General features: G+C 42.7%; 1 protein-coding gene across 1 annotated transcript in view; it reads left to right on the top strand.

Moving 5' to 3' along the window:
- ZNF414 (zinc finger protein 414) overlaps positions 1-15,516 on the top strand; it is a 58,406-nt gene extending 42,890 nt beyond the window's left edge. The window contains exons 6-7 of the mRNA XM_069741633.1: positions 10,182-10,334; positions 15,417-15,516. Coding sequence (XP_069597734.1) covers positions 10,182-10,334; positions 15,417-15,487 — 224 coding nt within the window. The 3' untranslated portion in view covers positions 15,488-15,516. The remainder of the gene's footprint in view (positions 1-10,181; positions 10,335-15,416) is intronic.
- Positions 15,517-17,463: the final 1,947 nt, after the last annotated feature.

Below are 17,463 nucleotides of genomic sequence, written 5' to 3'. Positions count from 1 at the left end.
GATAAAAACCGTTTACAAGGAACTCTACACTGCAGTCATGGTGCGGAAACGTTTCAAGGTCCTTCAACTCCAAATCATGTATCATTAAACTGAGCACATCTGAAGGCTCTTACACATATGTGCTTCATGATAATTCAGTTTTACTCCTGAAGACTGGTTCTATCAGAAGAACCGAAAGGAGACCACAGTGAGAACCTCAGAGTTCTACCAATATACATTAACTGTTATTTGTCTATAAAATTACCTAGTGACGTCATAATAAACTTAAATGTTCTTCTTTAAAAGGGTAGCTATTTTTGTAAACCCTATTACAGATTTCTGAGTTTATGGAGGGGTTCTCTTTTGATCAGAGCGGAATTGAGTTAAAAGAGCATCTTTCTCGGTCTATTAAAGGGGAACCTGTCATCTTCGAAAATGCTATTTACATGCCAGAGACGTAACTAGAGTCTGATGGGCCTTGGTGCAAGATTTGGACTGGGTCCCCCTCCCCATCTGGGGAAAAAAAATGTATCTAGAGGTGCTTCTTACAAAATTGGAATATCAAATAGTTAATTTATTTCAGTTCTTCAATACAAAAAGTAAAACTCCTATATTATATAATTATTACAAACAGAGTGATCTATTTCAAGCGTTTCTGTTAATGTTGATGATTATGGCTTACAGGCAATGAAAACCAACAAGTCATTATCTCATTAAATTAGAATAATTAACAGAAAACACCTGCAAAGGCTTCCTAAGCATTTAAAAAGGTCCCATAGTCTGTTTCAGTAGGCTCCATAATCATGGGGTACACTGCTGACTTAACAGATTATTATTTATTATTATGGCGCCATTTATTCCATAGCGCTTTACATGTGAGGAGGGGTATATATAATAAAAAACAAGTACAATAATCTTAATCAATACAAGTCACAACTGGTACAGGAGGAGAGAAGATCCTGCCCGTGAGGGCTCACAATCTACAAGGGATGGGTGAGAATACAGTAGGCGAGGGTAGAGCTGGTCGTGCATCGATTTGGTCTATCGGTGGTTACTGCAGGTTGTAGGCCTGTCAGAAGAGGTAGGTATTCAGGTTTTTGAAGGTTTCCACGGTTGGTGAGAGTCTGTGTTGGGGTAGAGCGTTCCAGAGTATGGGGTATGCGCAGGAGAAATCTTGTATGCGATTGTGGGAAGACGAGATAAGAGGGGAGTATAGAAGAAGATCTTGTGAGGATCGGAGGTTGCGTGCAGGTAAGTACCGGGGGACTAGGTCACAGATCTATGGAGGAGACATGATATGGATGGCTTTGTATGTCATGGTTAGGGTTTTGAACTGGAGTCGTTGGGTAATGTGGAGCCAGTGCAGGGATTGACAGAGAGGAGAGGCTGGGGAATAGCGGGGGGACAGGTGGATTAGTCTGGCAGCAGCGTTTAGAATAGATTGGAGGGGTGTGAGAGTATTAGAGGGGAGGCCACAGAGCAGGAGATGCAGTAGTCAAGGCAGGAGATGATGAGGGCATGGACTAGGGTTTTTGCAGATTCTTGGTTGAGGAATGTATGGATCCAGGAAATATTTTTGAGTTGAAGTCTGCAGGATGTGGAAAGGCTTGGATATGTGGTTTAAAGGAGAGATCAGTGTCAAGGATTAACCCAAGGAAGCGAGCTTGTAAACTGGGGAGAATGGGCAGCCATTTACTTTAATGGATAGGTCTGTTGGGGGGAGTCAAGTGAGATGGGGGAAAAGATGATGAATTCTGTTTTGTCCATATTAAGCTTTATAAATCTAGTGGAGAAGAAGGATGAACTAGAAGACAGATATTGTGGGATTCTGGTTAGTAGGGTGGTGATATCTGGTCCAGAGATGTAGATCTGTGTGTCGTCAGCATAGAGATGATACTGAAACCATGGGACTCTGAGCTGTACAAGGCCAAAGGTATAGATGGAGAAGAGCAGAGGCCCTAGGACTGAACCTTGCGGGACTCCGACAGATAGGGGGCGAGGTGAGGAGGTGGTGTGCGAGTGGGAGATGCTGAATGTCCGGTCTGTTAGGTACGACGAAATCCAAGATAAGGCCAAGTCAGTGATGCCAAGAGATGAGAGGGTCTGTAATAGTAGGGAATGGTCCACTGTGTCAAAGGCAGAGGACAGGTCTAGGAGGAGGACAGTCGTGTCGCTTGAATTTGGCAGTTAATAGGTCATTGGTAACTTTACTTTTGGCAGTTTCAGTGGTGTGATGCGGCCGGAAGCCAGATTGAAAGAGGGAGCAGGAAGAGAGGTGGGGGGACAGTTCACTATGGACCTGTTGTTCCAATAGTTTTGAGGCATAGGGGAGAAGTGATATAGGGCGATAGCTAGATGCAGAGGATGAGTCAAGAGAGGGCTTTTTGAGGAAAGGTGTGATTGAAGCATGTTTAAAGCTTGAGGGGAAAACACTAGTTGTTAGTGATAGGTTGAAGAGATGGGTTAGGGTTGCAATGAAGACTGAGATGAGGTTTGGGATGAAGTAGAATGAGATCGGGTCGAGTGTACAGGTGGTGAGATGCGATCTTGAGAGTAGAGTGGAGAGTCGATCTTCTGTAATGGTGGAGAAGTTGGTTTTGGAGGAAGGGTTCTGGGGGTTGTTGGCCAAAACATGAGGGGGCTGTTTGTGTTTTGAGACAGAGGATTGTATGTTGTGTAGTCGTTCAGAGGAGGAGGTGAGATTAATGGGGAGGATTGAAGAAGAGATGACCAGTTCCTTACTAGGTGTTGGGATTAGGGGGGTTAGTATAAAGTGAAGGATTACAGGGGTGAGAGTGAAGGCAAACAGAAACGTTGTTTTCAGTGACTGTATCCAGTTACCTTAATTTCCCTTCTGGTAAAATTCTGGAATCTTGAGCATCACACTTCTATGATACACGGGGCAAACTGACGGTTTTGTAGAATTATGCTATACAATATATGTGCAACAAAGTGCATTCAGGTTTGAAGCAGAGGGAAGTGGTCTCTGCTCATCTTGGTCAGATAATTAAGGCTAATTTCACACTTGCGTCGGTACCGGTCCTCCGCTAAGCCTCGGCGCGACGTACCGACGCACGTTGTGAAAATTTGGCACAACGTGGGCAGCAGATGCCGTTTTTCAACGCCTCCACTGCCCATTGTAAAGTCCCAGGGAGGAGGGGGCGGAGTTCCGGCCACGCATGCACGGTAGGAAATGGCGGATCCGACGTACGAAAAAACATTACATTGAACGTTTTTTCGTGCCGACGGTCCGCCAAAACACGACGCATCCAGTGCACTACTGACGGGACAGATAGCCATCCGTCACAATCCGACGCTAATGCAAGTCTATGGGAAAATGCGGATTGTGGCGGAAGCTGAAAAACGCAAGTGGGAAAGTAGCCTAAGAGAGCCAGATGTATATGATCAAGGCAGAGTCAACAAGGTCATAAATAACATTGGGGATATTGCAGGGCTCAGTTGAAAAGCATACCAAGTTTTGCTACAGGCTGAGATAGGAAAGGTAGTGAAGTGGTCAAAGAAAGTGGTGGCTGGCCCTGGGGGGCTGTCTCTGATGTTATCAATCTTCTGCTTGAAAAATAAGGCAAAGTCTTTGGCCGAGATGAGTGGAGAGGGAAGGGGTGCTGGTAGAAAAAGGTGCACAAGCAATCGGGATAAGCACAGCCTTGAAAGGATTGTTAAATGGTCATTCAAAAATTTTGGGGTGATTCACAAGGAGTGGACTGCTGCTGTAGTCATTGCTTCAAGAGCCACCACACACAGACTTATCCAGGACAAAGGCTACAAGTGTCACATTCCTTGTGTCAAGCCACTCATGACCAATAGACAAAGTCAGAAGGGTCTTACCCGGGTCAAGGAGAAAAAGAACTTGACTGTTGCTCAGTGGTCCAAGGTGTTGTTTTCAGATGAAAGTAAATTCAGCATTTCATTTGGAAATAAAGGTCCCAGAGTCTGGAGGAAGAGAGGAGAGGCACACAATCCAAGCTGCTTGAGGTCTAGTGTGAAGCTTCCACAATCAGTGATGGTTTGGGGAGCTATGTCATCTACTGGTGTAGGTCCACTGTGTTTTATCAAGACCAAAGTCAGGGCAGCCTTCTACCAGGAAATTTTAGAGCACTTCATACTTCCCTCTGCCGACAAGCTTTTTGAAGATGGAAATTTCATTCTCCAGCAGGACTTGGCACCTGTCCACACTGCCAAAAGTACCAATACCTGGTTTAATTAAAAGCAACAGTATCACTGTGTTTGATTGGCCAGCAAACTCGCCTGACCTTAACCCCATAGAAAATCTATGGGGTATTGTCAAGATGAAGATGAGACACCAGACCCAAATATGCAGACGAGGTGAAGGCTGCTATCAAAGCAACCTGGGCTTCCATAATACCTCAGCAGTGCCACAGGATGATCTCCATGCCACGCCGCATTGATGCAGTAATTGATGCAAAAGGAGGGAGAGAGAGAAAAAATAAATAAATATTCCCATTGACTTTGCATTGGGTTTCGTGTTTCGGTCGATCCCCGACTTTTCGCCATAATCGGCCGATTTCACTCGACTCGACTTTAGAGATAGTCGGGTTTCGCGAAACCTGACTCGACCCTAAAAAAGTAAAAGTCGCTCAACCCTGATAATCACTTTTATAAATTTCGCGCCATACCTGTATTGCGTCAGGGAGGTATGATTTCTCCCTGACTCAAGCGCCTCGCAGCCGTCCATCATCCCACCGGGCGTCACCTCCTCTCTATCTTGTGCCGTCATCGGCGCCTGCGCTCTGCAATTATTTCTCGGGCCCTGGAACTTGTATCAAGTGATGCAAGTAGATTCCCATGGGTGTCAGCTGTACATGACAGCAACTGATCTGGGCTAATTAACCCCTTAAATACCGCTGTCAATCGCTACAGTGGTATTTAAGTTATTGCTAGTGGGTCACAAGACCCCTTATTAACCATCGGACCCCCACAATGAAAATCGCGGGTCTCAATGGTTACCATGGTACCATGAGGTCATGTGATGATCCCTGGGTACGGTGGCCTGTGAGATCCAGCTTTAGGCTGGAGTCACACTAGCGTATTGCATCCGATGCGAGAGCATCGGATGCGATGTGCTAATGACCTTCGGCTCCTGCTGTGCTGCTAGCAGGAGCTGAGTGTCATGCGTCTGTGCTTCGAGCCTCTCGCACAGAGAGAATAGGAGCACAGCTGTGGAGGAGGTTGAGAAATGACTTTCTCTATCTCCTCCATTGCCGAGATCAGCGTTTAGCGCACAGCACTCGGATGATATCCAAGTGATGTGCGCTGTCTCACTCGCACCCATAGGCTTATATGGGTGCGAGCGAGTGAGACATTTCTCGGCCGAGTGTCGGTGACGATCGCAGCATGCTGCGATTTCACTCACACACTGAAAACGGCCTAGGAAAAAACTGGGGATGTGAGCTGCCACATAGCAGAATACTGGTCCGAGTGCTATGCGATTTTCTATCGCATAGCACTCGTCCGTATTACAGACTAGTGTGACTCCAGCCTTAAAGGGAACCTGTCACCCCGTTTTTTCAGGACGAGATAAAAATACTGTTAAATAGGGCCTGAGCTGTGCGTTACAATAGTGTATTTTGTGTACCCTACGCCACCAACGGAAATATATGCAAGATCTGGGGGAAGAAACAGCGATGTCGCCACACCCATATGACCTGACCAGCCTGATTGACAGGCGAAAACGGCGACTTTGGTAAGTTATTTCGGCAGCATAGGTGGGGAATCAGGGTACACAAAATACACTATTGTAACCCACAGCTCAGGCCCTATTCAACAGTATTTTTATCTCGTACTGAAAAAACGGGGTGACAGGTTCCCTTTAAGCAGGCTCTCAGGGGCACAGTCGGTGAGTCACTGACAGTCTCATGCACTGCTTTACATGAGTACAGCAGTGTATGAGACAAGTGATCAAATTGAAAATTATAATAATAATAATAATTTTTATTTATATAGCGCCAACATATTCCGCAGCGCTTTACAAATTATAGACGGGAATTGTACAGACAATAGACATTACAGCATAACAGAAATATAGTTCAATACAGATACCAGGAGGAGTGAGGGCCCTGCTCGCAAGCTTACAAACTATGAGGAAAAGGGGAGACACGAGAGGTGGATGATAACAATTGCTTTAGTTATTCGGACCAGCCAAAGTGTAAGGCTCGGGTGTTCATGTAAAGCTGCATGAACCAGTTATCTGCCTAAGTATGTAGCAGTACAGACACAGAGGGCTAATACTGCATAAAGTGTATGAGAACATGATGCGAGGAACCTTTTTTTTTTTTTTTTATAAATAGGCCACACAGAAAATTATACATGTCCCACTGTGGGACTAAGTAAAGTGGAAAAAAAGTAAAAGAAAATCTATAAAGAAAACTCACAAAGTGCACACAAATGCCGAAAATGAGTTTCGCCACTCAAAGCAGCGTTTCTGATAAAACAAAAATAAACAAAAAATTACACATATTTGGTATGGCCACGACCGGAACAACCCGCTCTATGAAACTGGCATGTTATTTTATTTGGCGAATGCTGTAAAAAAAATAAACACAACATTTTTGTTTTTTTCATCATACTGACTCACAAAAAAGTTAATAAAAAGTGAATAAAAAGTCCTGTGTAAAAAAACAAACAAAAAAAAACGTATAATTGAAAACTCAAAACTGTCCCGCTAAAAACAATCCCTACTTTGGCTCATTTGGCAAAAAAATGTTTAAAAAGCTACCACTCTCAGAATATGATGATGCAAAAACAAATTCTTTTTAGTAAAATATTGTTTAGTCTGCAAAAAGAAAGCCTAAAAAAAATATAAATTTTGGTATCGCTGTAATAGTACCAACCTGACAAACACATCGGTCTGATCCCTTTTACCACAAGGTGAACAACACAAAAAAAAGAAACAAAAACAATAACTGAATTGCTGGGTTTCATTCTGTCTGAAAAATCTGAATAAAACGCGATAAAGAAATATTATGTACCCCAAAATGGTACCCCACAATGCTTTAATTATCTTGTTAACGTTGTTACTTATGACTGTTGTGTTTGAAACTGATAAACTGTATAGCGCTGCGCAATATGTTGGTGCTATATAAATAAAGATTATTATTATAACAAAATATCTGCAACTCGTCCCTCAAAAAATCAGCCCTCATACAACCCTGTTCGCCAAAAATAAAAAAAGTTGCAGATCTCAAAATATGGCGCCAAAAAACCTACTCTTTGTAAAAAAAAATAAAGCATTTTTACTGAGAGAGCAGCAAAACCTAAAAAAAACTATATAAATCTGGTATAGCTGTAACCACACACCGACCGGAAGCATAAATCCACCTCATCACTTATATCACACGGTGAACCACGCAAAAATAAGAAGTACTCTTGTACTCCTGTCTATTTGTTCATTCTACCTCCAAAAATCAAATAAGGCTTCGCTCACATTTATCCTGCAGAGCACTTACATCTGGGTTTCTGTGTAAATTCCCCAAAACCGCGATTCAGACAAAAACCCTGGACTGAACCATTCACTAATGAGGCAGATGGAATTACTTTGGACTTGTCTGTGTTCCAGCAGATGTCCCATCATTTTAGGAGTCTTTTTAGCGCCCAAATATGACCACAGATTTGTGAATGCCTAAAAAGATGGATACCACTGGATCAAACGCCAGAGTATGGAGGGTCTATATCTGCCTCATTATGGTGGGTGGTTCCATTGGGGGTTTCGTCTTAATCACATTTTTCTGGGATTTACACGGAAAACTTGAGGTAAATGCTCAGAGTAGAAAAGAAGAACATGAACCAAACCTTATTCTGGAAGCGATCGAAAAATAGAATGTACCCCATAGTGTTACCAATAAAAACCCTAATTTATCCTGCACAAAACCAGTCGCCACTCAGATCCGTCATTTGTCACTGGAACTACAGGGGGTTCCACGTTACTGGTAGAACAAAGACTCTGGAAAAGCGACATGACTCCCACACCCTCAAATAAAATCCACTGAATAATGCTATTCTAAATCCTCCCTTTTTCTGTGTTCCACTGTGCCTATACCATAGTTACAGCTTTGGCATTATTGTGATGGAGTGAAGGCACTTAAATTACGGGTGCGTATTGCCAGAAGCACAAGCTGGGCATAATGTATGGGGGTGCTACAATATGTGGGGGCTCTACACTATATGGGGGCACAATGTTTGGCTATTAGACACATATTAACCTTCAGTTAGCCATTAAAAGGTACTGTATCAACCACTGAGGACTCTCAATTCTAAATATTTGGCTATTAGACTGACAGATTTTCAATTCTCCAGAAAAAAAGCCTGGCGTGGATGTTACAAAATAGTCAATGCAGCCGTAGATGAATTCATTGAGAGGTGCAGCTCTTACAATGTGGCCACTTTTGTTTTTTTCTGCTGTTCTGGCACCTTAAGAGCTCCGCAAATGTCGCCCGCAAACTATTCTAGCAAAATCTGTGCTCCAAAAGCCAAATAGCGCTCCTTCCTTCTCAGTCCGGATGTGTGGCCTAACAGGAATTTCTGACAACATATGAGGCCGCACCACGTTCGAGAGAAATTGCACAATAAATTGTGGGGTCTAGTTTCACCTTGTGCAGGCCTTGTGCAGATTGCCTTGTGCAGGCGTGTACTATGGAGGACAGAGCATGAACTTCAATCCAATATTGCGGCCAGCATGCAGCCAGCGGGTAAGGAAAGGATGAATCAAACACCCCAAAACTCCGCCCATATGACCGAAAACCAGTCCCGCCAAATTCAGGTGACAGGTTCCCTTTAAGGGTACAAAAATTAAAAGTTTGACAATTGGAGATTTGGCAAAAAGTTTGAAAATATTGCGTTGTTTTTTTTTCATAAATAAACGCAAGTCATATCGAAGAAATTGTACCACTATCATAAAGATACTCAAAATGTGCTACACGAATGTCTGAATTCAGCATAACTGTTGAAAATTGCCTGCTTAGGCTACTTTCACACTGGCGTTTTTTTTTAATATGTCGCAATGCGTCTTTAGGGGGAAAAACGCATCCTGCAAAGTTGTTTGCAGGATGCGTTTTTGCCCCATAGAGTTACATTACCGATGCATTGCGACGTATTGACACACGTCGCAGCTGATGGACCGCTTTTTCCGACCGCGCATGCGCGGCCGGGACTCCTCCCCCCACCTCCCCGCACCTCACAATGGGGCAGCGGATGCGATGAAAATCTGCATCCGCTGCACCCGTTGTGCGGCGCAAACAACGCTAGCGTCGGTAACCTCAGCCCGACGCACTGCGACGGGCCGAGCCCGACGCTAGTTTGAAAGTAGCCTTATGCACAGGTGAAGATTCTTGCCATCATCTGCTCTACTCTCAGGCTTTCTTAATAATTTTTACTAAAACAATCTTAGGAGTCCACACCCACTTTTCTTATCGCTTTCATATTAGGCTAAAATAAAGAAATATCTATAGAAAACTAGCATAATTGCTTTAAGTCAGGCATTTTTTTTTCAGTTGGTCAATATCAGACATTTTGCCACCATAACTAAATTACTACAATAATGAGTATTAGGCCGGGGACACACACAACGTATAAAAAAACGGTCCGTTTTTGACGGATGAGAATCGCACAAATGTTACCAAAACAGTGATCCGTGTGCAGTGCGAGGATGCGATTTTCTCGCATCAAATGATCCGTGTGACATCCGTATGGCATCCGTATGGTGAGATTTTCTCACACACTTGCAAAATGAGCAAATAATGGCTGAGCCTTTCCTGTCACCTGCCCAATGCCTGAGAATTTCTCGCAAGGCACACTGATGGTCCGTGTGCTGTGCTATTTTTTCTCACCCCCATAGACTTTCATTGGTGTTTCTCGGCCGAGAAACGCTGACAATCGCAGCATGCTGCGATTTCACTCGGATCCTGAATACGGCCGATAAAATATCGGATGATGGGAGCTGCACCATAGATTAACATTGGGACGAGTGCTATGCGATTTTTTTATCGCATTGCACTCGTCCGTATTACGGTCTAGTGTGACCCCGGCCTTACTATAGTGTAGCTATGGTATGAAAAACACTTTTATCACATATCCATATTTATCACTTTATATTATTTTATTAATAAATATAAAGACTGTACATTTGATACAACTTGATTTACATATACATATGTCTTGCTTCCTTTTAGGCCATACAACCAACAGCCGTATAATATGGGAGCATACACGTGACAACTACAGGTGTATGCAGTGTAACTTTTCAACTGCAACGAGAGACCAAATGGATAAACACATTGAGTTGTTTCATAAGAACCCTACCTCAACCAGACTGGATGAAATAGGTTGGTAACTGCTCTGAACATTTGTTTGCACTTCACTATTAATTTTAGGGCAGTAAACAATGCACAAAGTCATAACATTTATTATGGCGAACATCACAATAAGTTCAGGGGGGATGAGCATGAGTATTTAACTTCCAAATCAAATGCATATCTTATTAAAATGAAATTGATGAGTAAACAGTTACATCATATTACTCTTGCCTTTTACTATTAAAGGGAACTTGTCTCTATAGTTTGTAGTCTCTAACTTTCGGCTCGGTACCATAGGCAGAGACGAGACAAATGCAGCGCTGCCCTTGGCTGGCTTTACAAACACCGCCTAGGCTAATTGATACTGTATGTCTCTCCTGATGTACACAAATGGGAGAGATCAGCAATTACCTGAAGCAGCTTGGTTTCCCTTACGGTCCTTCAACCTGCATTTTCTCTGAAATGCCAATCGTGCAGCCAGACTCTGATTTATGCTGTTTGTGGTTGGGGGCAGTACAGCTGAATTTAGCTGTGTCACACAACCCTTCTGTCAATGTTTGGGATCACAACACTGTCACTCCTGCTGTACTGCCCCTGCCCCCACTATCTGTCCGGAGATGCCAGTAATCAAACTTATGTCTATTGTGCTCAGGCAATTTGCAATGTATCACACAGGAGGAACCCAGAACAGTCACGTTTCTCCTGTGCAAGACCTAATGACAGTATTAATCTCCTGCAGAGTGATTACAAGTAGAGATGGGCGGATACCTGGATGTTCGTGTCCGGCGGGTTCGGCCGAACAGTTACAAAAAGTTAGGATTCGGGTACCAGAACAGTACCCGGAACCCATTGACTTGAATCGGAGGCCCGAACATCGAGTGTTTGCCACACTGTCATGTGCATGACAGCACGGCAAACACCTCTTCTGATCAGCGGTAAATTCATCACCGCCGGTCACACAACTACGGTTCCCATGGTGTCAAAAGACAGGTATAAAGTTTACCTCCGGTCACTGGTGTCAGCTGATGGTATTGCTGCCGCTAATAACAGCTAGAGCAGGAGCAGCTGATGGGAGTATTCAGCAACCGGCGCCCGCACTGTAAATAAATAACAAATATGAATCCCACTTTCCACCACTACAGGGCAAGTGGGAAGTTCTAATAGATGCAACTTTTCTGGGTGGCTGCGGGCTTCTATTTTAGGCTGGGGCGGGGCAATATCCATGGCCCGTTACCAGTCTGAGAATACCAGCCCCAATCTTTCTGCTTTAGCAATGCTTGTCAAAATTGGAGGGAGCCCACACCATTTTGTTTACTTATTTATTTAAATAATTAAAAATAACAAACAAACAGGGTTGCATCCCCCAGCTGTGAGTTTGCCCTGGCTGGTTATCAAAAATACAGGAGACCCCACGGAGTATTTTTTAATTATTTAAATAATTTTAAAAAACGCATGGGGACCCCTCTATTCTTGATAACTAGCCTTGCTAACGTTGACAGCTGAGGGTTGCAGCCCCCAGCTGTGAGTTTTGCCTAGCTGGTTATCAAAAATAAAAGGGAACTCTTGAATTTTTTTTTTTTTAAATTATTTATTTACTTCGCAGGAGCCGGCTGATGAATACTCTCATCAGCCTATCTTGCTCTCACTGTTAGGGTTTGTTTCCATTTGTCCGTGTCTCGCATGTGGAAACGAAGCTGTGGCGCCGGCACTTGGGAGCGGAGCATGCGGCCGCATAGCAACACATGCAGCCGCACGCTCCGCTCCGGAGTGCCGGCACCAGAGCTTTGTTTCCACATGCGAGACACGGACGTGTTTCTCGCAAATTGAAACAAGCCCTTATTAGCGGCAGCAGTCGTCAGCTGATGGGAGTGGTAGTCCCATCAGTCAACACCAGTGACCGGAGGTAAATTTTATACCTCCAATCACAGCTGCATGCTCACGCTGTCATTTGACAGCGTGGGAACTGTGGCTGTCTGACCGGCGGTGATGATTTTATTGATTTGAAGCAGTGGTTGCTGCAAATCTTGCCTTGCGCAGGCGTGTACTATGGAGGACAGAGAATGAACTTCAATCCAATATTGCAGCCAGCATGCAGCCAGCGGGTACGGAAAGGGTGAATCAAAAACCCCGCCTCCATGGCTGAAGATTGTTCCCTCCAAATTCAGGTGACAGTGTCCCTTTAAAGGGAACCTGTCACCAGGTTTGGCCAATAAGCGATACGGCCATCACCTTTCAGGGCTGACACACAGCATTATAGAATGCAGCCCCCCACAAGTGACCCCATATTGGAAATGGCAGAGCTCGGAAGGGAAGGAGCGCCATTTGGAATACAGACTTAGATGGATTGGTCTGCAGGCATCACGTTGCATTTGCAGAGCCCCTGATGTACCCAAACAGTAGAAACCCCCCACAAGTGACCCCATATTGGAAACTAGACCCCCCAAGGAACTTATCTAGATGTGTTGTGAGAACTTTGAACCCCTAAGTGTTTCACTACAGTTTTTATAACGCCGAGCCGTGAAAATAAAAATTCTTTCTTTTTTTCACAAAAATGATTTTTTTAGCCCCCAGTTTTGTATTTTCACAAGGGTAACAGGATAAATTGGACCCAAAAAGTTCTTGTCCAAATTGTCCTGAGCACGTTGATACTCCATATATGGGAGAAATCTACTGTTTGGGGACACGTCAGGGCTCGGAAGGGAAGTAGTGTTGTTTTGGAATGCAAACTTTGATGGAATGGTCTGCTGGCGTCATGTTGCGTTTGCAGAGCCACTGATGTGCCTAAACAGTAGAACCCCCCCCACATGTGACGCCATTTTGGAAACTAGACCCCCCCAAGGAACTTACCTCGGTGTGTTGTGAGAACTTTGAACCCCCAAGTGTTTCACTAAAGTTTATAACGCAAAGCCGTGATAATAAAAAATCATTTTTTCCCACAAAAATAGTTTTTAGCCCCCAAATTTTTATTTTCCCAAGGGTAACAGGAGAAATTGGACCACAAAAGTTGTTGTCCCATTTTGTCCTGAGTATGCTTATACCCCATGTGTGGGAGTAAACCACTGTTTGGGCACACGGCAGAGCTCGTAAGTGAAGGAGCACCGTTTTACTTTTTCAACGCAGAATTGGCTGGAATTGAGATCGGACGCCATGTCGTGTTTGGAGAGCCCCTGATGTGCCTAAACAGTGGAAACCTCCTAATTCTAACTCCAACCCTAACCCGAACACACCCCTACTCCCAACCCTAACCTTAACCCTAACCGCACCCTTAACCCGAACACGCCCCTAACCACAACCCTAACCACAACACACCCCTAATCCCAGCCCTAACCTTAAACCTAACAACACCCCTAAACCTGACACACCCCTAACCCCAACCATAAACTTAATCCAAACCCTAACCCCATCTCTAGCCCCAACCCTAACCCTAATTTTAGCCCCATCCATAACTTTAACCCTAGCTTTAGCCCCAACCTTAACCCTAACTTTAGGCCCATCCCTAACTTTCGCCCTAACCCTAATGGGAAAATGGAAATAAATACATTTTTTAAACTTTATTATTTACCTAACTAAGGGGGTAATAAAGGGGGGTTTGATTTACTATTTATAGCGGTTTTTATAGCGGGTTTTTGTTTGGCAGCTGGCCCACAGAGTCATGTGAGGTCTTGTTTTTTGCGGGTCGAGTTGACGTTTTTATTGGTACCATTTTCGGGCACATGACATTTTTTGATCGCTTTTTATTAAGATTTTTGGGAGGCAGAATGAACAAAAACCAGCAATTCATGAATTTCTTTTGGGTGGGGCGTTTATCCCATTCCGCGTGTGCTAAAATTGATAAAGCAGTTTTATTCTTCGGGTTAGTACAATTACAGCGATACCTCATTTATCTATTTCTAAATGTTTTGGCGCTTTTATGCAATAAAAACGTTTATTTAAAAAATAATTTTTGCATCGCTTTATTCTGAGGGCTATAACTTTTTTAGTTTTTTTCTGATGACTCTGTATCGCGGCTGATTTTTTTGCGGAACAAGATGACGTTTTCAGCGGTACCATGTTTATTTATATCCGTTTTTTGATCGCGTGTTATTCCACTTTTTGTTCGGCGGTATGATGATAAAGCATTGTTTTTTGCCTCATTTTTTTTTTACGGTGTTCACTGAAAGGGTTAACTAGTGGAACAGTTTTATAGGTCGGGTCGTTACGGGCACATAAAGAAATGAATTTTTGGGAAAAATATTTCATTTTTCTTTATTTAGGAACTTAAAAAAAATATTTTTACACTTTTTTTTTACTTTTTTACATTGTTCAAGGGTGGGACATCACTGTATAAAGTCAGATCGCTGATCTGACACTTTGCAGAGCACTGTGTCAGATCTGCGATCTGACAGGCAGTGAAGGGGGCTTCTCAGGTCCTGCTCTCAGCAGGCACTGACAAGCCACGACCCGGAAGAACCCCGTGGCAGTCTTGGATTCGGGCGCCTGCAGGGAGGATACCCTCAGAACAACGCGATCACATCGCGTACTTCTGAGGGTCTCAGGGAAGCACGCAGGGAGCCCCCCTCGCAGTGTTCCGAGGGTTAAAGTGCCGGGAGCTGTCCGTGACCGCTCCTGGCACATTGTGTCTGGTGTCAGCTGTGATAATCAGCTGACACCCGCCCGCGCTCCCTCCGTGAGCGCAGCTGATCGCGTATGGCGTACTATTCCGTCCATGGGAAGTAAGGCCCAGGTCACATGGACAGAATAGTAGGTCCAATGCTAGAGAGGGGTTAAGCAATGTTGGGGGCGTGTTCTTTTTCCGCTGCGTGGCTGCTTGCTTTTGGTTGGTTAGAATCACGAAAGGATAAGTACTTGCCCCCAGTAAAAAAAAATCTGATAACATCCATTTGAACTTATAAAAAATTGACTCATAAGAGCCAAATACTTTGGTATCTCTGCAACAGAAAGGCTAAATTAAAATGTTTTATTCCACTTTGCAACTACTATTACATTCTGCTACCAGTTCAACATGAAAAATGTGGTGAAAGGTCCTCTTAAAATGTCAAGTAGCATATTTTATTTTTCATTCACCAATTTATTCACTATGTTCTCTAATGTACTCTTGTTTTGTATTTACAGATTATGACGTGGATCTTCTTTCTTTCCACTCTAAGCTCCCTGCAGAAATGGAATCTGATCTCTTACCTTAGATTTGAAATAAAGATACTAGAAACCTGAATATCTCACAGCCACTGTCACAAGTTTCTTATCACGTGCTCTAGTTTTTATTGTTCTTAATTTTTTTTAAACTTGTAGTGAAAACCTGCAAACCGAAACACAACAGTATAATTTTTAGATTTGGACATGTAAATCAAGCTGTATACCTACACAATGGATATTTTACTTAAAATGGTCTACTCTTGGAGCAATGACCGTTGACCCCTACTTTTTCTTTGCACGTTTATTTGGAAGCCATATTATTTATACTGCACAGTGCTACAAAAAAAAAAAAAAATCAACAATGAGATTGCTGGTTGAGCATATGTTAGCTTTTAATTGTCCTGTATGCAACAGTACCTTCTAAGTGTAGAAGTTTTTATTGAGAAACAAAAATGAAAATTAATATAGTGTAATAAATAACTAAAATGTATCACTATTGCTAAGAAATTTCACAATACATGCTAATTAATGCTTCATAATTAAGGGGGTATTACTTTTTTGATTACATAATGTTACATGTTTTTGGATTTTGGCAAAGATAAAGAAATTCTTGTTAAAAATATCATAAATTTAATCCTGTGTTATTTTTAATCTGTGTTGTTAGGTTAGAAAAGATTTTCACCCAAAACTTTAAGATGGTCATAAATCCGTAATTTAGATGTTAGACGAAGTTCATAAATTAAGTTAGTTTTCTTTTGCTAGCAAATATATTGGTAGTTTTCTATTATGGTGTTGCTGTAATTTTTGCAAACAACACGATCAGGATCTGCTTCCAAATGTATATTTGTAGTCCCTCTCTAGTTCCCTTTTAAACCAAGACTTTACCACCTACAGTATGTGGCTGAAATAGTTGAAAGTGGATTTCTTAATATAATAATCAGTACTTCCCTACATGATTGCCACCAGGAGCTCGACGCAGCTGTCAGCCGAGCTCCTGTGGTAACAGCCAGGGCTGGTGCCCACACCACCCCTGGCTGAATAACCCTCCAGATGCCGCCATCGATAGCAATCGGAGGCATTTGGATGGTTGTGAGTGGATGTGAGCTCCCTCTCACCTCCATCGGCACCTCCACAAAGAAATCACAGGGAGCTGATGGCTGTCATGGCACCCAGAGGCCAAACAATGATCTCCTGGTGTGCCAGGTACCATGGCCATAGGCAGGGTGTAACAGGCAATCTGTGTAATATCACAGGTCTTATTCACTGCAGTGCTGGTGTATTGCAATGCATGAGACCAGTGATTAGAGTAATAAAAGTTAAAGTCTCATAGAGGGACTAAGTAAAAAAAAAATAAATAAAGTTAAGAAGAAAATTGAAAATGCCATACAGCTCTATCAGTGCAAAAATAAAAAAGTCTAGCTCTCAGAATATAGCGATGTAAAAACAATATTTTTTCCATGAAATTGTTTTTATTGTATAAAAACAACAAGACATAAAATTATATAAATGGGGCATTGCTGTAATCAAAGAATAAACTTGTCTTATCAGTTTTACCACATGGTGAACAACATAAAAAAAACATTAATCTCTGAGTTGCTGGCTTTTGTTCATTCTGACTCCCAAAAATCGGAATAGAAATCGATCAAAAAATGTTATGTGCCCGAAAATGGTAGCAATAAAAACTTGACTTGACCCGCAAAAAATAAGCCATCACATGAGTGTCGACAAAAAATATTGAAAAATTATGGCTCTTAGAATATGGCAATGTAAAAACTTGTTTTTGTGTGTGATGGCAGCCATACATAAATAAAACAAATAAATCTGGTATCGCTGCAGTCACACTGGCCCGAAGAACAAAATCATCTAATCACATATACCGCACAAGGAATGCCGTAAAAAATAAATGAAAGCAGTTCTTCACCTGCTATTGATTTGTTTGTTGATCGTAATAATCTTTGGCATATATTTTTCCTGTACGCTTAATGCTTACACCAGGGTTTCTTTGTAAATCTCTGTAATATTTGTG

This window comes from Ranitomeya imitator, chromosome 1 (assembly GCF_032444005.1).
Source record: "Ranitomeya imitator isolate aRanImi1 chromosome 1, aRanImi1.pri, whole genome shotgun sequence".
Taxonomy (NCBI): domain Eukaryota; kingdom Metazoa; phylum Chordata; class Amphibia; order Anura; family Dendrobatidae; genus Ranitomeya; species Ranitomeya imitator.
The sequence above is the reverse complement of the archived record's forward strand: the minus strand, read 5'-3'. Positions and strand labels throughout refer to the sequence as shown.